Source organism: Erpetoichthys calabaricus, chromosome 8 (assembly GCF_900747795.2).
Source record: "Erpetoichthys calabaricus chromosome 8, fErpCal1.3, whole genome shotgun sequence".
Lineage (NCBI taxonomy): Eukaryota > Metazoa > Chordata > Cladistia > Polypteriformes > Polypteridae > Erpetoichthys > Erpetoichthys calabaricus.
Genome location: NC_041401.2, coordinates 2477794 through 2500676, shown reverse-complemented (window position 1 = coordinate 2500676; position 22883 = coordinate 2477794). Strand labels below are relative to the sequence as shown.

At 44.6% G+C, this 22883-nt stretch overlaps 1 protein-coding gene across 1 annotated transcript in view; it reads left to right on the top strand.

Moving 5' to 3' along the window:
- Positions 1-22883, top strand: part of LOC114655292 (uncharacterized) — a 78292-nt gene that overhangs the window by 38391 nt on the left and 17018 nt on the right. The window contains exons 9-13 of the mRNA XM_051930460.1: positions 12843-13137; positions 13221-13350; positions 13670-13752; positions 17420-17718; positions 22707-22812. Coding sequence (XP_051786420.1) covers positions 12843-13137; positions 13221-13350; positions 13670-13752; positions 17420-17718; positions 22707-22812 — 913 coding nt within the window. The remainder of the gene's footprint in view (positions 1-12842; positions 13138-13220; positions 13351-13669; positions 13753-17419; positions 17719-22706; positions 22813-22883) is intronic.

Here is a 22883-nt window from a genome sequence, read left to right as displayed (position 1 = left end):
TATGACCCCTAACTCCTTCTCATACGGTGGACACTCGATTTTCCGACCGCCCATTGTGTATTCAAACCTCACATTTTTACTTCCTATGTGTAATTCTTTACATTTGCTGACATTAAATTTCATTGTCCACAAATCTGCCCAAGCCTGTATGCTATCCAGGTCCTTCTGTAATGATATAACGGATTCCAAATTATCTGCTAATCCACTTCTCTTGGTATCATCTGCAGACTTAATCAGCTTGTTACTTATATTCCTATCTAAATCATTTATATATATATATTAAATATAGCAGCGGCCCCAGCACTGACCCCTGCTGGTCACCACTCTTAACATCGGCCTGTTCTGATGAGGTTCCTCACACCATCACCCTCTGCTTCCTGTGTCTGAGCCAATTCTGCACCCTTCTAAAAACATCACCTTGAACTGCCACTTCTTTTAATTTGATGCCCACCCTCTCATGTGGCACCTTATCAAATGCTTTCTGAAAGGCCTCATCAATAATCTCATCTGCTCCACTCTGGTCGTATCCTTTTGTTGCCTCCTCATAGAATTCCAGCCTGTTAATAAAACACGACCTTCCTCTTCTGACCCCACACTGACTTTTCCTAATAACTCCTGTCCTTGCCAGGTGTTGCTGCATCTTCTCCTTAATAATTCCTTCCATTATTTTTCCTGTGATGCATGTTAAGCTTACTGGCCTGTAGTTGCTCGGATCTGCCTTGTCACACTTTTTATATAATGTGATGAGATTTGCCATTTTCCAGTCCTTTGGAATCTCTCCAGTGCGCAGTGACATCCTAAAAGTCAGCTAATAGCTAAGCTCTCTCAACATCTCGTTCAGATCCTTCTTGAAGGAGTTTCTATACAAACATTAGATTTATTGATGGGATTTTTATTGGCATGACAGGGTTGCTGTATTCACGACTGAATGACGTAGAGAGTTCAGCAGGCTCCATTTACTGTATTGAGTGGGCGTGACTTTCATGCCAGCGAGCAGGATCAGGACAGGATTCACTCCCTGTCTACCAGTGCCAATGTCTTCTCAAGCACCAGGGCCTCCACTTCAGTCTCCCAGAAGCTGTGGTAGTTCTTGCTGTCACAAGTTACTGTGCACAGTTAAAGGAGAGTAAGCCATGATATTAAGGTCTGTATGACTGTTCAGTGCATACTGGTAAGGAAGAGGCCACAAGGGCACCGAATGGATGACATGCACGTGGTCCCCCTGTGACTTGTTCTAGAAATGTGGAGTAGCACCTTCTGTTAGATTCTGGGGAGAACATTTTAACTCTTTGAGGGCGTTTCCTGAAGGATAGGGTCCTCAGCTAGTGCCATTCTTCCTAGTGTCTTGAAGGAGGATTTGAGCACAATGGCCTCTAGCTTGAGGACGCTCAACCCTCTGTTGGCTCTTTTAGAATAGATTACCCCGTTGGTAGTGCATTGTGGTAGGTGCAACCACATTTTAATTGTCTTCCTTATATGCACATCCAGTTTCTTGATTGTCATAAGACAAAACTTCGTGTTGAGTAGGGAGTATAATAGACGAGGAATGAGTAAGCCATGATATTAAGGTCTGTATGACTGTTTGGTGCATACTGGTAAGGAAGAGGCTGCAAGGGCACCGAATGAATGACATGCACGTGGTCCCCCTGTGACTTGTTCTAGAAATGTGGAGTAGCACCTTCTGTTAGACTAGGGGGCTCCGCTCGCCAACTCCTGGTTTTGGGTAACCCGAAATAGATTTGAAAGAGATTATTTATCTCCGTCAGTTGTGGTCTTTCATTTTGAACCCGTGCCTGCTTTGCTTCCGCAGTTTCAGACGCACGTTGTAGGCACCTGCGTTCATTGATCTTATCCAGGTGGGCTTGTGTTTGTATCGTTGAGCTGTATTGTGTTTGAATTTGGTGTAAAGCGTTCAGCGGTTTGTACAATCCCAAGCAGCACATTATTCCTAACTTCACTCTGCAGTAGTGTCACTCACAATATGGCGGTGACACCTGCGCCTTTCGTACTCTCTTTGTGGACCTGTGGGTCCTCCGTAGCCTCTCACGTTTGACTCTGGGGTGCAGCGCAGAATCCTCTTTTTTGTGTGGCCGTATCGTTAGCTATGGGCGTGCTGTTGCTTCATTTCTCATTCACGTTAGTTGAGCTCTTTCGTTCTTGGGCCGTGACTCCTTTGTTCGCGGTGGATACGACTTCGCTCGCGGTTTATGAGACGCACGCCTGCGCAGTATGTCTCATAGTCCCATCGCCGTGTCCCTGCGTCCATATCCGGTTTATTCTCGGTTAGTAATATGGATTCTGGGGAGAACATTTTAACTCTTTGAGGGCTGAATATTTTTTTTCAAAATCTACTGTGGAAGCAAAGGTTTCACACATAAAATGTCTGTTGCTGCACTTGTTTTGGCACCTCTGCCAGCAGCAGCGGCTGTGTGGGGCAGCTCAATGGCCAGCAAGAATACGTGGCAGGCCAGCCTGGCTGTCTTTGCATGGCGCTGGCAGTCGCAGTGTGACACAATCTAGTTTATACCTCTTGTCATCGTAAGTGGCGGTCCTCCCAGGTGCATCAGCTACATGAGCGTGTTCAGCACTGCGATCAGTTGATGCTGGTACCTCACTTTTGTTTTTGATCTCCAGATCAATTGCAGCAAAATCAGAGTCCGACAAATCTGAGTGGTTCGGCGATAATACGTAAAACGTCATCCACAGAATATTTCGCTTTGGTCTCTCACCAGATCTCGGTTGCTTGCTCTTCACTACTCACTCACACACGTGGAAGCGAGGTCAAATCAACGAAAACTAACTTTCCTTCTAGCAAAGAGAGTCGAACTAAAACGTGACGGCGAGTTTTGTTGCAGTTTACAGCTGATTAACTCTTTCAGGGTAGAGGAGGGTAAAGAGGTAAAAAAAAAAAAAGTCGAGCAGGAGACATGACAGGCAAGGGGTGACGTGAGTAGGAAGAGACCAGGAGATGTTTAGAATGGTAAAGGTGTAGTCCATCCAACCATCCATTTTCCAACCCGCTGAATCCGAACACAGGGTCACGGGGGGTCTGCTGGAGCCAATCCCAGCCAACACAGGGCACAAGGCAGGGACCAATCCTGGGCAGGGTGCCAACCCACCGCAGGACACACACAAACACACCAAGCACACACTAGGGCCAATTTAGAATCGCCAATCCACCTAACCTGCATGTCTTTGGAATGTGGGAGGAAACCGACGCAGACACGGGGAGAACATGCAGACTCCACGCAGGGAGGACCCGGGAAGCAAACCCAGGTCCCCAGATCTCCCAACTGCGAGGCAGCAGCGCTACCCACTGCGCCACTGTGCCGCCCCTAAAGGTGTAGTCACAAGTTTAAAAATACTGAAAAAAGATCAAAGCAGAGCAAACAATCAGATCAAAAATGGGCAAAATATGCAAAAAAACTAAAGTGAGGTCTCAACCAGAATAGCAATACTTCTCACTAGGGCGTACTTGAAAGTGGAGCCGACTAGCACTAAGGGGAACGGACCGAGGAAAAGCTTAAAAATAGGAATGCGGTCATTATTTATATGCAATCAGTGAGCTTACATGCACTTTAATTAGCCGGTTATTCACAGAAATGTTTTCTAAAGTGCCATCTAAACTTTGATTAAGCTTGGAGAAGCCGGGTGAACAGATCCCAGTTATGTGACCATCTTAAACCCTTTACTGTGGTCTGCACACACATCCAGCAGCCATGGGTAGAAAGTGGTGGAAGTGTCCACAAAGAGAAGTTTTCCGATTGCATTATTTCTACTTCTGGATGAAACATTCTGTCTCTATTTCAGACATCACTAAATTTATGTTGGTGAGCTGAACGTTCAGCGCCAAGCACAGCAGTGCAGTCTCAGGAGCAGTGATGGGAGTAACGTGTCTTACACGGCCTGATCACGTTTTAAAGTCACGAGTAACTTAACACAGTACTTATTTTATAAAAGTACCTGCATTGTTCTTTTCCCAGCAACTCTGGGTGTACGGCAAGAAGCACACGTATCAGTATGTTGGTCCTTTGTAGGGCTCAATTGCACAGCCAAGCAGAAGAGAGTGTGCTGCGTGCAATTTAATAACACAGATCTGTAAATAAAGCATCAAGTTTAGTTTAACTGCAATAGAAAAATTGAAATGGTGTGATCAGGTGATGCAGCAGCCAGTGTTGATATGGATATCATCAGTGGCTTGGGTTGAGGATGTAAAAAGCAGATTGATGTGATTTACTTCACAGCACATGAAGAAGTAAACGTATTTATAACACACATAAATATAATCACAGGCTTCATGCTTGTTTTCAGGTTCATGGAGGCTGATGATGACGTTTAATGACGTCGGAGCGTTTTGCCAAGGGAGAACTCCAGATGTGTACTTGCGAATGTAAACCAAGGTTTTTAGAGGTGGATCTAATTGCACCCTGCAATACCCAAGATGTAGGTCTGGTACAACGTCAGTCACAAAACACCCTATAAGTCAGATAACCCTCCCACGCTCCTCATCTTCACCATAGTGTAATGCGATGGGCGTTGAGTGCATTTCACGATGTTGAATTCTAAACACAAAAGTAATTTTATACATAAAAAACTTAAGTAATCCAAAACTACACACAGAGAAGGTGCAAACTCTGTACACAACCATCCAGCTTATCAGGAAAGCATTTATGAAATCTAGAAGAGAGACATGGAGAGTGTAAATCATGTGCTGAAGTCCCATTCCAGTGTATGAGGTAATCCACTCTGGAATTTTCTGGAACCCCAAATCTTCCATCCATCCATTTTCCAACCCACTGAATCCAAACACAGGGCCACGGGGGTCTGCTGGAGCCAATCCCAGCCAACACAGGGCACAAGGCAGGAACCAATCCCGGGCAGGGTGCCAATCCACTGCAGGACACACACAAACACACCAAGCACCCACTAGGGCCAATTTAGAATTGCCAGTCCACCTAACCTGCATGTCTTTGGACTGTGGGAGGAAACCCACGCAGACACGGGGAGAACATGCAAACTCCACGCAGGGAGGACCCGGGAAGCGAACCCAGGTCTCCCAACTGTGAGGCAGCAGCGCCACCATGCCGCCACCCCAAATCTTTTGAATTTCAAATCAACCAAGAGGAGGTAGTACAGAAGGCAACTGAAAATGGTGCAAGTGAACAGTAGGCTTTAGGAAAGATCCATGAAATAAAGAATATACCAGAAAATAACTCGGGGAAAGCCAAACAAGATGTCACAGGGCTGAGACGTTTGATGACAGAGCAAGGTCCTATGTAGTGTGGACCGAGTTTATGGGACCGCACTCTCAGGTAGATATCTTGCCACATGAGCCTCACCCAATATACCTCCAAAGCTCCACTCCACTGAGAAGTTTGTCGCTTTATATGTTAGAGATAACGCCAGGTTACATCATGGTGAAGGAGAGGAGTTATCTGACCCAAGTCAAGTAAACCAAGTGACTAAAACCTGCAATCTAATTGGCTGTCCAGAGGAGCCACTGAATCGCCGAGAGCTGCAGCTGGACCCATCTCACCACACCTTCTAAACAAAGTTGTATGCAGGAATACGTTTACATCTCCTACATGCATACCACGTGGTAGCGGCTCCAGCCTTCAGCAGTTGTGCTCGACTCGACAATCCTAACCTGACGTTTCTCCTAAATCCTACTTGGCCAATTTGTTCTTAATATCCTCAGATAACCCAAATTCCTAATGTAACATTGTTCCACCTTGACGCTGCTGCTAAGGTCTTTAATTCATTTTGTTAATTTAAATAATGAAAATAAAAATAACTTTTTAAATTCAATGTAAAACACAAAAACCAATATCAAAAGATCATATACACAGAAAAAAGTTTAACACTAAAGTATGCGTACATTGCAGTAGGGGCGAACCTAACCCAGAGAACAAAACCCACAAGTGAATGGACTTGAAGTCCACTTAGGAACACGCGAGTGAGGGTCGATCAAGAGGTGTCCGATCTTAACAGAAGAGACCACCGATTTGCATGCGCTGCCCGCCTGTGTTGTGCTTTACAGTATGAGCGTCGTGGTTTGGGTTTTTCACCTGTCTTTATTTTTTTTGTACCTCAGTTTATTTTTCTGATGTTTGCGTTTATTAAAATGTGTTATTGCCACCTTGGATTGTGGTTTTTCATTGTTGCGGATGCCACTGTCTGTGGTTGCTATGTTCTTTGCAGGTCATACGACACATTATGTCATCACTCACCACCTATATAAAATGGCCATGTGCTACTCATGGTGGCCATGTTTCTGGACGTTGTGGCTGATCTTGGCACTGCATTTATCTATTTAAAAACAATTTTCTGAGTTGGGACTTGGCAACTGTTTCTCAGTTTGGATTTTTGGTTTGTATTTCATATTTTGGATAAGGATTTTTGAACTTGGCCTGTTTCAGACAACGACTCTGTTTTTTCTCCTGGTTCTCCTTCCCACTGCTTCAAATCCATCAAATGAGAGTCAGGTCTTCCAGATGAGGACCTCCTTAGGGAGTCTGCAGGTGGACGCAGATATCGAGGGTCTGGTGTTCTCCTTGCTATTGACGTGCATGGTGTCATCAAGCCACAATCAAAAGGGCTCTCTAAGGCCATCAGAAAGATGGTTGCGGAAGCGGAGGAGTCTGGGAGGAGATGGCCACATTTTTCAAAATCAATTGTTCCACTTAATGGAAAATCATCTATGAGTGGTGTAGATTTTGAATGAACAATTTGTCCAGGAATGGCTGGCCCAGCAAATTCAGCACAAGAACTGACCGTTTGATACTGAAAGACGTCACCAAGAACCTCAAAATTTCACTGCTTAATCCGAGGGTAACTCTTGCAACAGTTTGTGTCAAATTGCAGGCATCTTCAATCAGAATGGGATTTGACAAATGAGGATTGTCAGGATAAAGACTTTACTGTCCAAAAAGAACATCAGAGCAAGAAGACAGTTTGCCATTCAACATTTAGACAAAGGCCAGGCCTTCTGGCACAAAGTGCTCTGGCTGGATGAATCCAAGGGAGAGTTGTTTGGCCACATTTAAAAGTAGTCATGTGTGGTCATGGATGGAAATTATTGCATCCATCCATTGTCTCCCGCTTATCCGAGGTCGGGTCGCGGGGGCAGCAGCTTGAGCAGAGATGCCCAGACTTCCCTCTCCCCGGCCACTTCTTCTAGCTCTTCCGGGAGAATCCCAAGGCGTTCCCAGGCCAGTCGAGAGACATAGTCCCTCCAACGTGTCCTGGGTCTTCCCCGGGGCCTCCTCCCGGTTAGACGTGCCCGGAACACCTCACCAAGGAGGTCGGGTGCAGTGTGAGTTGGGTGGTGGCCGAAGGCGGGGACCTTGGCGGTCCGATCCTCGGCTACAGAAGCTGGCTCTTGGGACGTGGAATGTCACCTCTCTGAAGGGGAAGGAGCCTGAGCTAGTGCGTAAGGTTGAGAGGTTCCGGCTAGATATACTGTAGTTGGACTCACCTCGATGCACAGCTTGGACTCTGGAACCAATCTCCTTGAGAGGGGCTGGACTCTGTACCACTCTGGAGTTGCCCCCGGTGAGAGGCACCGAGCGGGTGTGGGTATACTTATTGCCCCCCGACTTGGAGCCTGTTCATTGGGGTTTACCCCGGTGGACGAGAGGGTAGCCTCCCTTCGCCTTCGGGTGGGGGGACAGGTCCTAACTGTTGTTTGTATGTATGCACCAAACAGCAGTTTGAAGTACCCACCCTTTTTGGAGTCCCTGGAGGGGGTGCTAGAGGGCATACCTTCTGGGGACTCCCTCGTTCTGCTGGGAGACTTCAATGCTCACGTGGGCAATGACAGTGAGACCTGGAAGGGCGTGATTGGGAGGAATGGCCCCCCCGATCTGAACCCGAGCGGTGTTTTGTTATTGGACTTCTGTGCTCGTCACGGATTGTCCATAACGAACACCATGTTCAAGCATAGGGGTGTTCATATATTTCAGTTGTAAAACACAAAAAAAATGATCAAATTTGGGCGTTTCTGGTCCACTTCATATGTGGGTTTAGGATTTAGTAGCAAACACTGGCCATTCAAATGTGCAGTTTTTCATACAAAAGACTTTTCATACTTATAATAAGTAACTGTACAACATATTTAGTTACCTTTTTATTAGGTACGTAATGAGCAATACATTTTTTTTAAAGTCTTCTTCTTTTGGGCTCTCCTGTTAGGGGTCGCCACAGCGGATCATCTTGTTCCATATCTTCCTGTCCTCGTCATCTTGCTCTGTCACACCCATCACCTGCATGTCTTCTCTCACCACATCCATACACCTCCTCATAGCCTTCCTCTTTTCCTCTTCCCTAGCAGCTCTATCCTTAGCATCCTTCTCCCAGTATACCCAGCATCTCTCCTCTGCACATGTCCAAACCAACGCAATCTCGCCTCTCTGACTTTGTCTCCCAACCGTCCAACCTGAGCTGACCCTCTAATGTCCTCATTCATAATCCTGTCCATCCTCATCACACCCAATGCAAACCTTGACATCTTTAACTCTGCCACCTCCAGCTCTGTCTCCTGTTTTTTTGGTCAGTGCCATCATCTCCAGCCCATATAACACAGCTGGTCTCACTACTGTCCTGTAGACCTTCCCTTTCACTCTTGTTGATACCCGTCTGTCACAAATCACTCCTGACACTCTTCTCCACCCACTCCACCCTGTATGCACTCTCTTTTTCACCTCTCTTCCACACTCCCCGTTACTCTGAATTGTTGATCCCAAGTATTTAAACTCTTCCACCTTTGCCAACTCTACTCCCCTCATCCTCCCCACTCCACTGACTTTCCTCTCATTCACACACATGTATTCTGTGTTGGTGGTGCTACTGAGCTTCATTTCTCTCCCCTCTAGAGCATATCTCTACCTCTCCAGGGTCTCCTCAACCTACTCCTTACTCTCACTACAGATCACAATGTCATCTGCAAACATCATAGTCCATGGGGACTCCTGTCTAATCTCGTCTGTCAACCTGTCCATCACCATTGCAAATAAGAAAGGTCTCAGAGCCGATCCCTGATGTAATCCCACCTCCACCTTAAACACATCCATCCCTCCTACCGCAGACCTCACCACTTCCCTCGTACATATCCTGTACAACTCTTAAGTACTTCTCTGCCACTCCAGACTTCCTCATACAATACAACAGCTCCTCTCTCCTCACCCTGGCATATGCTTTCTCTAAGTCCACAAAGACTCAGTGCAACTCCTTCTGTCCTTCTCTAAACTTCTCCATCAACATCCTCAGAGAAAACATCACATCTGTGGTGTTCTTTCCTGTCATGACACCACACTGCTGCTCACTAATCATCACCTCACTTCTTAACCTAGCTTCCACTTCTCTTTCCCAAAACTTCTTGTTGTGGCTCATCATTTTTATCCCTCTGTAATTACTACAGTCCTGCACACCCCCCTTATTCTTAAATATCTGCACCAATACACTTCTTCTCCACTCCTCAGACATCCTCTCACTTTCCAGGATTCCATTAAACAATCTGGTTAAAAACTCCACTGCCATCTCTCTTAAACACCTCCATGCTTCCACAGGTATGTCATCTGGAGCAACGGCCTTTCCATTCTTCATCCCTGTCCTTACTTCGTCTTTGCTATTCTGCTGCACTTTCTGGTTTACTATCTCCCCATCATCCAACCTTCTGTCTCACTCATTCTCCTAATTCATCAGCCTCTCAAAGTACTCTTTCCATCTACTCAACACCTTCTTCTCACTTGTGAGTGGGCTTCCATCTGTATCCTTTATCACCGTAATCTGCTGCACATCTTTCTCATCTCGGTCCCTCTGTCTAGCCCATCGGTCCTTTTCCCCCTCCTTAGTGTCTAACCTCTCATACAACTCATCATATGCCTTTTCTTTAGCCTTCACTGCCTCTCTCTTCACCTTATCTCCCTGTATTCTTGTCTACTTTCTGTATCTCTCTGATTATCCCACTTTTTCTTCACCAACCTCTTCCTCTGTATAATCTCCTGTACTTCCCCATTCCACCACAAGGTTTCTTTGTCCTCCTTCCATGGTCTAGATGTCACACCAAGCACTCTTCTAACTATCTCCCTTACTGCTTCTACTGTAGTTGCCTAGCTATCTCGTAACTATTTACTGCCACCCAGTGCCGGTCTTACCTTCTCCCTGAACTCCTGAATTTTCTTTTAAAAGTAACTTTAAAGAAATCACACTAGTCTGGGGACACCATCAGCACTGTGGCAGTTGTGGGTCTGGCAGCCTAGTGAGGACTCATGTGAAGTTCAATGCTGCACCATACACACAGAAAATGGAGGAACAGCTGCTGCCCTCTGTTAGGTAGCTCAGAATGGGAACAATGTTTTTCAATCTGCCAGAGCAACAATGGATGGATGTCCTTGAGTGGCCCATCAGAGTGTTAACCTCAACCTTACTGAACATCTGTGATGAGATCTCAGAAATGCTGCCCAACTGACCTGGCACAGCTGCAGCAGTTTTGCAAGTAGAACTGGGCACCTCTAATAAAATGATAAAAGATGACTTGCTGGAAGAGCTGAGGGAGGTGGATCAGCCAATGGAAGGGATGAAGACTTGCAAACTGTTTTTGGATTTTTTTTAATGGTTTATAATTTTCCCTTTGATTGACAGTAGATTTCCAAATACACTTTTCTGTTAAAATCCACGAGTGTGACCAAACAGCTGGGGAATTAACACTGTTTAAAGACGATGTATATGTAAAACATAAATATCAATAAATATGCAGCGCTACATAGGTGACCATAAGGACATGAGCAGCACTAAGATACACAAGACGGGGTTTCTCCTTTCAGTGTTGCCAACCTGTAAACCTGCCGTGTGCAAACAGCACCTGGAGAAGCGAGTGGCAATGTGTGTGCTCTGTTAAAAATTACACAAATGCACAGACTGTGCAAAGATACAAAGACATGTTATCACCACATGATACAGTAGATAGATAGACAGATAGATAGATAGATACTTAATTAATCCATCCATTATCCAACCCGGTATGATATTCTCTCTGCACATTTAGAATCCTTAGATTTATACTTGATATCACTTTCATGATAGATAGACTGATAGATAGATAGATAGATAGATAGATAGATAGATAGATAGATAGATAGATAGATACTTTATTAATCCCAATTGGGAATTGGTCAATGGAGTGGTCTCAAGTTCAGTCCTGGTGCCTCCCTCTGGCTGCAGGTTTTGTTCCTCTCAATTTCCCAGTCAGTTATTTTCTTTTTAACTGATCTCAGTGCCAACAAATCCATACATGAAATTATTCACCTGCTCCACATGGCATATTCTCACCTGGACAAAGCAGGCCACACTGCAAGGATGATGTTTTTTGATATCTCCAGTTCCTTCACTACCATCCAGCTTTCCTTGCTAAGTGGTAAACACAAAGATATGTACAGTAGGTGGATGAGCCTATGGTGTCCTGGGTAATGGACTATCTGTGAGGCAAACTGCAGTTTGTGAGATTCGAGGACTATGTGAGCAACACTGGAGCGACATGAGGAACAGGCCTGTCTACTTTTCTCTTCACTCTGTACATCTCCAATTTTAAATATAACAGCAGGTAATGCCACCTGCAGAAATTCACAGATGACTCTGCACTTATGGGGGTATCGATAAGGGGGCTGAGAAAGAGGAGAGGAGTCAGGTGAAGATCTTTAAGAATTGCGTGCAAATGAACATCAGCAAAACCAAGAAACTGCTTATTGACTTTCGCCACATCAAAGAGCCTCTAAGTCCGGTCACTATTCAAGTAGAGGATGTAGTGGTGGTCCACATTAATGACAGGATGGACTGGTCTCAGAACACAGAGAAACTAGAGACAAAATGGCAGAGCAGGCTCTTTTTCCTTAGGAGACTGTGTTCCTTTAATGTGGGAAGTGACATCCTTTGTATCTTCTACAACTCCACTCTGGTGTGCTGGGCTGGTAACATCACTTCAAAAGAGGCCCACCGAATCAAAAAAAATAATTAAAAAGGGCAGGCTCAGTTATATGACACCATCTGGACCCTCAGGAGGAGGTTCCAGCGAAGGAGAGGATTACAACAAAACTGGGCGCCATTATGAACAATGCTACACATCCTCTCTGTGACACACCAACAATGAAGATTTGTCAAGAAACACGACTGGGGGGGGGGGGGGGTCCTTTAAACCAACAGCAATACCCATGTATAGTACCTCACTGGATCTGGGACTGCCAAGTCAGAACTTTTGTTTCTTTTGAAGTTTTTTTCCTTTATAGTCATTCCAGTGTGTTCTTGGACTAAAATGTTTGTGTTTATTTACTTATCTACCTATTTATTTTATTATAAAGAGATTCTGTAAAAAGACAAATTATCCTCAGGACAAATAAACTTCTCTCTACCTATCTACCTACCTATCTAGCTATCAAATACTGTGTTCTAGTTTTGCAGTTATTTTACAAGATTTAATTTATTAAAGTAGGTCACTTATAAACAAAATCAATTGCTGCATTTTGCTTTGAAATGAACACTAATTTAGGCAGAAATAGAGACAAAGCTATGCAATTAATATTAAATGTCACTGTTTCTTGGCTCTGTTTATTTGAACCTTTTCGCGAGAAAACGAAAGGTCTGAGAAATAGTAGAAAATGAACAAAATCGTAAGACACTTAAAAAAGGGCCATTTAAAAGATCAAAGAGTCAAATAGGCAAAGCCAAAGGATTACCAGCGCCCCTTCATGCTTGGAGCGATGTGATGCATCAGTAATACGTTTAATTTGCTTTTTAATTTCATGAAAAAAATTCTACATTATCTCTATTTGCTTAGTGTGCTTACCAAATAGCAGCGACCTCGCATTTCTACAACCGGAAATGTACGTTCACACGACGAAGTGGGTCCGGAAATTGACACTTGTGGTTAATCCGAAAAGTCCCCTGAGAGTGAACGTAGCAGCACCACTCTTACAGACAGACAGACTTGTGAAATGTTATGATGAAAGTGACAGGAAGGCGTCATCCAGGAAGACGAATAACAGCACGAACAGCGCATGCCCAGTATCCGCTCCCTGGTTTGGCGGGACAGCTGAGAGGAACTCGCGCTTTCGGGAAGTTTCTCTTCTTGCCAAACCCCGCCCACTTGTGACTCGAGAAGCAGTCCTGAATAACCCCGCCCATCATTCGCTCGGTTTCCGACTTCTGCTCTTACCTCTTACGTATGGTAGACGGAGCTCACAGTTTGGATCTGCTTGCAGTCTGATCGAGCGGCGGTGACGGCACTGCTGGGAATGAAGCGGCGTGAGTATCGCCGAACACCTCGCCGGCACCTGTTACCCGCCATCCGGCTAAAGGGAAGTAAATGGTGGGGAACGCGTGGAGCGAAAATGGAGGAGCCGAGACCGCTGTGTTGTAGTAGACCGACCCTACGTGGGCTGAACCGTCCTTTGTCGTGTTTTAGTCCCACTAGGTAAAGCACTTTGCATGGGGCGATTCATTCATTCATTCGTTCATTTTCCGAAGTCGTGAATTCCAGTGCTGAGATTTGTTTGGTGAGGCTGCGAGTCAGGCTGGACTGGGATCAGTTGGCTCGCGTTGCATTTCAGTGTTGTTTGGCTGCTGGTTATGGGGACCAGTAACAGTTAAAGGGTTAAGGGGTGTGAAGCTTAAAAACCAGGTCAGGTGAAGTTCAGCCAAAAGAAGTCTAAGAATAATGAGGAATGTGGCGGAGAGAAGACTTCAGCAATTGTGTCCACTAGGGTACCTCTGAGCTCATAAAATATCAAAATGTCATTTGTCCCGAGTTGTTTGATATAACTCTGTTGATATAACAGCTCCTTGTGTTGCAGTAATGAGTTCATATAATATAATCAGCCATGTGTGTTTGGGTAGTTGGCACTTCCAAGCTGCCCTGTGTCAGTGGGCGTTGCCATTGACTGGCACACCATCCAGGGTTGCTTCTTGCCATGATAGTCTTTAGGCCTGTAACTGGATTGGATGACGCAAGTTTGAGAATACTAGTGAACAAGTTGTTGTCATCAGTTTGCCAGGTAAGGCACTGGGTGAACTTGTGGGTGATGTCATTATATTCTAAAGTCCTTACCATTGTGCAAGAAAGGACAGAGCCGACTATACTTCCTTAGAAGGCTGGCGTCCTTCAACATCTGCAGTAAGATGCTGCAGATGTTCTGTCAGACAGTTGTGGCGAGCGCACTCTTCTACGCGGTGGTGTGCTGGGGAGGCAGCATTAAGAAGAAGGACGCCTCACGCCTGGACAAACTGGTGAGGAAGGCAGGCTCTATTGTTGGCATGGAGCTGGACAGTTTGACATCTGTGGCAGAGCGACGGGCACTCAGCAGGCTCCTATCAATTATGGAGAATCCACTGCATCCACTAAATAGTATCATCTCCAGACAGAGGAGCAGCTTCAGCGACAGACTGCTGTCATTGTCCTGCTCCACTGACAGACTGAGGAGATCGTTCCTCCCCCAAACTATGCGACTCTTCAGTTCCACCCGGGGGGGGGTAAACGTTAACATTTAACATTATAGAAAGTTATTGTCTGTTTTTCACCTGCATTATTATCATTGTTTAATTTAATATTATTTATTGTATCAGTATGCTGCTGCTGGAGAATGTCAATTTCCCATTGGGATTAATAAAGTATCTATCTATCTATCTATCTATCTATCTATCTATCTATCTATCTATCTATCTATCTATCTATCTATTTGTGGCAGTTACTACATTTCCATTCTTGGCAAAATTATTTTTGCTCATAAGTTATGGTAGGTGAACATAAAGTGAAAAACGTGGTAGTTAATATGGCGTTTCGTATTTCTGTGGAATTGCCATAAGTCTACTGGTTTCACTCGTCCGTATATGTGGTGTACTGTTTTTGTGTTTTATTGTGACAGCAAGGGAACACTTCGCCAGCCAAGACTTGAGACAGTTACTACATTTCCAAACATATGCATTGATTTAGTACGGTTTTCAAATATCTTGTCACATTCTTTTACTCTGGCTAACACAGTGGGGGCTACTTGCCCATCCTCATCCATCTCTGTGGGAAAAGTGTCATTTTATTCATTCTTTATACTTGTAATAATGTTGCCAGAATAGACACCGTCTCAGTGTGATCCTGATGTTGATAAGCAGGTTAAATTAAACAGATGGACAGCTGAATTGGTGGACGTTTTTTTTTTTTTAATCAAAGTGAGGTAGCTCTAATAATAATAATAATTCATTACATTTATATAGCGCTTCTCTCTACTCACTAATCATGGTGCTGGCGAGTGGTGGTGTGTTGTATGTTGATTTGCACATGCAAGTAAGAATTTCACTGTACTCTGTGACAATGCTGACCCTTTAAATTGTGTCTTAGTTACGAGGACAGTTTTGCAGAAGACTTGTCTTGGGACAGTAGGTGCTTGGTGTATCGCTGCTTGAGAATCATGCTAACCAGACGCAGTCTGAAATGGAGCCTCAGAGACCAGAATTGTGTTTCTTTCCTGTTACTCTACACGCTTTGTAAGAAAACAGAGTACAGGAATGAACGATGAGTAATAACGGATATCTTTAAGTACGCCCTGTTCAGGGATGAATCATGCCTGGATAGCCTCCAGCCAATACCCTGCAGTTTGCCTTTTCAGATATGTTGAAAAAGTCGGCCATTTCCATGAGGTGCCGTTACTTTTTCACATGGCTGTATATATGTACTTATCAATCGATCCATTATATAGTGTCTATTAAATGTTCATTGATAGGTCCTGCGTGGAGTTTGCATGTTCTCCCCGTGTCTGCGTGGGTTTCCTCCCACAGTCCAAAGACATGCAGGTTAGGTGGATTGGCGATTCTAAATTGGCCCTAGTGTGTGCTTGGTGTGTGAGTGTGTTTGTGTGTGTGTCCTGCGGTGGGTTGGCACCCTGCCCAGGATTGTTTCCTGCCTTGTGCCCTGTGTTGGCTGGGATTGGCTCCAGCAGACCCCCGTGATCCTGTGTTTGGATTCAGCGGGTTGGAAAATGGATGGATGGATGATAGGTGAATGATTTTAATGCAGTACCTTGTGTTGTTTTGCCCTGACTAGCCATGTTTTGTATATTTTGCTGCACATTGGGATCTCACACACACTTGCCCAATCTTTTCAATAATTAATGTTCAAAATGTGTATAAGAAGTGAATTCCAGTCCAATGGTAACACACAGTGCTTGTGATGGCGTGCAAAGCAGCAACACAGAAGGGTGTGCAATGGCGATCACAGTGCAGCTTGCTCTCGACAACCACAGCATGATCGCTCGTTGTCCTGCTTGAGGGTTTCGGGTCAGTTTCAGGTTGTTGAAGCAGGCGAGTGCAATCAGCGTATGAAATCGCAGGGAACTTCCCCTTTCAGCATATGACCGAGGGGAAGCGATTGCCAGTAACAATGCCGCTTGTTTGTCCTTGCCCTTTGTTTGTTGTGGGCAAAAAAAAAAAATTAGAGTGTGGAACGGGAGAAAGAACGAAGTCGAGGGCAAAGCAATGATCAAGGCCAGAAAGAAAAAATGAGGCGTCTGAGCCAAATCTCAAACCAAAATGCAGAAGTTGAGGCCAAATTCTAGAACCAGTAAGCAGTAAAATCAAAAGAATAACAAGTTGCTAAGTTTTGTCTAATCACGGATACAAAATGGCAGTCAAGACGACCTTTTAGCCCTTCACAAATTACAACCGATGTCATGACCCTTGAGGCCTTGCTCCTAGCAACCAACCTGGATGTCCATCATGAAAGACGTTGAATAAAAGTTAAGTTCTAAATGGAGGCTCCAATCAAGAAAATAGCCACAGAGTTGAATTCCCTGTTTGTGTAAACCCCAGAAACGACACCTAGATGAATTTTATAGCCTCAGAAAAGCTTGGAAAAAAATGAAAACTAAACTCCAGTCATAAGCCTTTGTGCACAATACAAACCAATTAGCTGCTGATTCTCGATGGCTTGGCAGGGAACGTGTTTTGCCATACAAGTTATATTGGAGTGTTGCTGATTTATTTGGAATTTAATGTTATTGAATTTGTTTTTCGAATGTTGACTTTCTCCTTTCGGTGGTTGATTGACTAATGAGGAAACACTTGAACATGTCAGCCAGTCTGCAGCATGAGCGAGGAAACATGCAGTGACACCGGATGTCATTAGGGATGTGACACTATTTACACACACTCTGCTCTTTTGTTTATTTTGTTTCTTAGTAATTCATCATCGTGGCCTCACTGAACTTCAGATATACTGGGGTAAGACAATCCATCTGTTTCACTCCTGCTTCTTCTCCTCTAAATCGGCCTGTCTGAGCTTGCATTTTCAGGCTTGCTGGGGGTCCATCTTCTCTCCTGCTGGTCACTCTCTTCCTTATTCTGTCCGAATTCTGTTACAGGTACTGTGTTGGCCTGGCTCTTTTAGCGACCTATGGAGTTCCAAGTTTGTCTATACAAGGTAGAGCAGCTCCTGGGGAGGGAGCACCTGGAATCCTTCATCTTCCTGTGCAGAGATGTGGCTGGCAGAGACCTGGGACACGTGTCCTCATTCACTGAGCTCTTCAGTGAGTGGAAGAGAATGGACCTCCTGTCAGCAGACAACATGTTCCTTGTTGCCGAGATGCTGTACCGAACCCGGTGCTTCATGTTGCTTCGAAAGCTGGGCCTGGACAGGAACAAGGTGAAGGAGTGTCTGCCAGAGAAAGGGAGAGTTTCAGCTTACAGGTAGGGGACAGTTGGTCTCTGCAGTCATACTGTACTTCCTCTTAAATGTAAGAAGCTACGACAGGAGCAGCTCATCAAGTTTCTAGTCCCGTGGGGTCTTGCAGACAGGCTTACAGTTAAATCTCGCAGCATGGGCCCACTTGCTTAATGGGAGAACACCAAACACGCCAACATGGGCAGCAGCAATGTGGACATTTTGAGATCGGGGCATTACAACTCCGATGCAGAAGGGTTGTTATACAGGTATAAGCATGGCAGAACAGTTTCACGTGTGTGGTGGCAGGAAGCTGTGGTTTTGCTAGTGTTTCTCTTAATTGAACAAGCTCAAGACCTTGAGACCACCTTTATATGTATCCATTGGCTTTCTTATTTTTTTGAAAATTTTAAGCCTCTTTTTCAACCTACATCTGTTGCATTCAATGGCATTCATCTAAAGGTACCACAATCCACGTGTTCATCAGTGTGGTTAAAAAAAGGCTTGACGTGGCAAAATCAACCTAAAGATATGCATTGGTGCTATAATGTTTGTGAACCCTTAAGAATTTTGAGTTTCTGTGTAACTATAACATCAATGTAGTGTTGGATTGGTCCTAAACTTTTGACTTCAGTGTCGATACAGACTTCAAAATGGTTCTGAAGCACATAACGGATAACTCTAAACGCCATCCGTCTTATACCAGTCTTCTTGGTGCACTGCGCAATTACGCCGCTCTATGCACTGCTTTCCTCTTGATAGTATGAAGCAATAAGGGGGTGGTCCTGATCCCATCAAAGCAATTTTGGGTCTCCGGTGAAGTCCTGATTGCATCGAAGTAATAAGGGGGTGGTGGGGTTCCCCAGTGAAGTCGTGATCATGTTGAAGCATGTGGTTTTATTTAGTTAAGTCTTCAGAACAGACATTTTTCCGCATATACAGTACTGTTTGTTGTGGAAGGGGGGGGGGGGGGGGGGGTGGATTATGGGAAGGCTGACATTTACATCCGGCACCAAAAATCTCAAAATGCTGCTACCATACTGTTTTAAAATCTGGATTTTTCAGTACTTTTTTCCAGTACCAGTGTACCACACAACCCTACATCAGTCTGATCAGGTGTTCAGTAAAACTTTATTCAGACAGGATTAGTTTTATATCAGGAAGGGGGGGGTAAAGTAATAATTACCAGTGGACTTCTGTCATTTTTAACATCTGTTTGGACGGGATTACTTTGTAAAGTCAGTGCTTGAGATGTGCCAGTACACACTGCATTCCCCTGCTCTCAGTGGTTAATGTATGTGAACCGTCAATTCAGAGCACATCAGCAACCTTATAATAACAATATGTCCATTCATACCTCCTGGGGGGACAGTCCTGCACCCTCCTCCTTTTCTATATAAATTGCGTATATCACTGTGCCTTTGGATGCCCCAACCCCAAATCCATTATTTATCACACACAACAAGTAGTATACCTTCAGTTCTTTCTTTTTCCCACTTCAGTCACTGGGTAAAGTAATTATCATCGGAGGACTTTTGTAATTTTAGTTTCACTCGTACTGCTTAACTGATGGAGTTTTACTGAGCTGTTGATTTGCATGTGTCTAGTGTCACACAAACGAGACATACTCGGATAAAGGTTTGGGGCAGCCACCCGTATAATCTGGTATCCTGGCTGCATAAGTCGTCGTGATGCAAAATAACAGCACTGATGTGCATACAATTGAGTCCAAGACAAGACTGAGGAATTAGGACAAAGGGCAGGGTTTTAAAGGGGAAGACAGGAAGTGAGGTCATAAGGATCAGGGATGTGTTCGTTCTCCATTGGTTCGGGCCCGGATGTGACGTCAGAAGGGCCGGAGCCAGTAAGGTCTCCTTCCATTGGCTCGGTCCCGGAAATGATGTCACGAGAGCCAGATGGAATCTCCCGGGAATGGTCTGCAGGTACGAGAGAAAAAGAGTCGGTGCACTCTGCCACCTCCTGGCATATCTCAGAACTGCCGTCACTCAAGCCCTTTAGCTGCCTCCCATGCGCACGTGTGTGACACTAGTTTATACTGGGGTTATTTTTATGGAGCTTTTACATAAGGCAGAAGTCTTCATGATTTGTACTAAGATTAGTACACACAGTTTGTGACAATTTACTGACATGAGTAATTTGGACGGGACTAAAATGTCAGAGGTCCTCTTGTAATTACTTTACTCCAACTCCTGGTGTTACAGGATACCCAGTCTTAAGTCTTACAAATGGATAAAGACAACCCAAAAAAACAATAACTCTTACTACTACCACCGTGTTGCATTGTTGGAATGAAGTACTCGTGTTAATATTTTTGTTTTGACATTAAACATTTAAGCAAAGAAGTCCTGTTTGTGGCTGATTGTTTCACAAAACTTTGTAGCGGATGTCGGATGTGCGCGCCGTCAGTGTCCGTTTGTACCTTGCATTGTTTTATAATATACATAAATTCAGTTTCAAGGGCTTTCCAAGCTATGGAGTGCTTTGGAGGGACCACCTGACTTGGAGGGCCAATGAGAGGCATAAATAACGTAAAGAGATGCCAGAGTGGAGAAAAGGGAGAAATATGCCACCTTTAGGAAGCCATTAGATGAACCCGGGTTCATCTGTACAGGAAAGTTTGGAGGAGCAGCAGGAACTTGGGAGAGGACCTGGTGGACCTTTTGAAAAGGGATTGTGAGTGTTGTTATGGCTGGTCAAAGGTACAGCTTGGCGAAACTCTCGCTAGAATGAATTTACAGTCAAACGTTTGACAGTATAAAGATTTTATTTTTATCACTTTATATGTGACTGTTATTTGTGTATTATTGGTTTATTTGTTGAGGGGTGTGGAAATAACAGATCATTTTTTGTGTGTATGTGTGTAGTTACTTTTCTACAATAACACTATTATTGCCTTGCTTATGTTCATCTCTGTTGGTGTGTTCCGTGTTTGCTTGTAGTGGCCAGTAGGAAAGATTGTTGGTCACTCGCACTCTGGTTCATTTATTATTTCAGTAGTTGCTGGCGGCTCTAGGGATCGGCAGTGCATATTATAATCGTGCGCTGTCAGGGCCCTTGAAGAGGTGGCCTGTACAGGGATGAATTGACCAGTTTACATCCACTCTGTTCTATTTACCACACACAAGTACAGACCGCAGCAGTTTGTTGACTCGAGTGTGACACTGGAGCGAGGCATATTACCTGATTGCCACATTATGGTCCGATCACACAAAGAAGTGAATGAGGCAGCGAGCCTGTTGGATACTATATATATTCTTCAACTCTGAGGTGTAAAAGCCAAGAAAAAGGACCTATGGACGCCCCGTTGAATGTGCCGCTCCAACAGGCACTTGTGCAGGTGCAGTTGGAGGATCTTCAAGTCCAGTCAGTGGAAATGGCAGAAGGTACAGTAGCACGGGAAGAAATTCCACACGGACGCGTGGATGCAGCGGTGACCAATGTACATGAGTGGGTGTGGTATCATCTAAGAAGTCAGGAACAGAAGCTGGTAGACTGTTTGTGGAGACGCAAGCAAGAGTGAAAGGAGGAGGAGATTCGGGACACAATGAGGCAAAGTATTGCTGCGTACTTTCAAACATCACGCCGAGTGACGTCATAAGTTGAAACACGGCCATCCTTCACTTCAACTCCCGCAGCTTCTGTATGGCTGGAGTTTCCAAAACTGCAAGCCTCCTGTAAATCAGCAGAGGTTCATCAGTTTATTGAACATTTCTAGAACTGCACCCTTTAACTTCAGCCGAATTAATGGGCTTTTTAACGTATCTCTTGAGGGACCAGCCCTGTACTGGTGGCAGAGGGAGAAAAGTCATTTTAAAAGAATGCACCTCCTTCCATAAGGCTTTCCTGGAAGATTTTCTATTGGCTGACCACCAGACAGAAGTTGAAGAACAATTACGCGCTCCTTGGCAAGGTCCACAAGTCCATTGCAACCAATCAGAGACTTTGTTTACAGATACCATGCACTTTGTTGGGCACATCCTCGGTCCATGTAACCCGCACCTTGCAGTCACACTCGGGGGCACAGTGAGTTCAGTGCAATCGGTAGTAAAGATCGGGTCCTTAATAGGGAAGGATTGGGCTGCTATGAGGTGGGGTAAAAGGAGCAAAACTTGAGGGCCTGTAGCAGAGAAGCACCCAGGGCCAAATCTCCGAAAGATGAAGACCATTAACCCTGGAGTCCAAAGACTTTAGTAATTGTTTTGTAACCTTTTCCAGCCTGGCTGGCATCGATTGTTCTTTTTATAAGGTCCTCCGATATCTGCTTTATTTGAAGAATGGCGTGTGTTCACAAACGTGTGTGGTGAAGACCAGACTTTGGTAAGGAAGACCAGGGTTGTGTTCTTTAAGTATAGCCAGGCATCTCAAACCTATACATCCCATTGATTGATATTTCTGACTCGATTTATCCACTCAATTGAACTGATACTTCTTCAGCTTCACATACTTTTTCCTGACATAAAAATATTGTTTGATCATTTTGATCAGTTCATTTTTGTGTGTTTATTTATTTTTGTTTTTTTGTTTTCTCCTTACCTGTTTGTATGACTTAGATGGAGATCTGATCTCATTTTTGGTCAGATTTATGCAGAAATTCCTAAATGTCTAAAGGGTTCATAAACTTTCTAGCCCACAGGGGTGGATTGTATTGGCGTGTCCATATCTGAATTAGTATGTCAGAGTTTTAGGTAAGAAGTCCAGAGAAGAGCAAGCAGATCTAGAGTGCAATTACCAGCACAGAGCAAATATGGGCACCTGGTGTTAATTTATAGTCACTGAGTCACAGTGACATCACCAAAGGATGAGGTAAGGCTTGAGTTTGGCACAGTTGTTGGCATGTCCCTCGCATTACGCCGTACCATTTTCTTGGCAGACTTGTTCATCTCTGTGTTGTTTAGGGTGAGCACATTTAGTAGCTGATGAGCTGCCCAGGCCTGAATGTTCAGTTCTCCTCCAACCCTTTTCTTCTTGATTACCATTGTCTCCCTCTAACCAGGCAGATGCTGTTTGACCTCTCTGAGGACCTGGGGAAGCAAGAGCTGCGAGACATGAAGTTCCTCCTGCAAGAGACCCTGCCAGTCGCCAGACTGGAGGAGAGCCTGGCAAGTGAATTCTTTTCCTGCAGCATGCTTTTCTCCGGCTGCTGCCCTCTCTATGCTTGTTGGCACCTTTG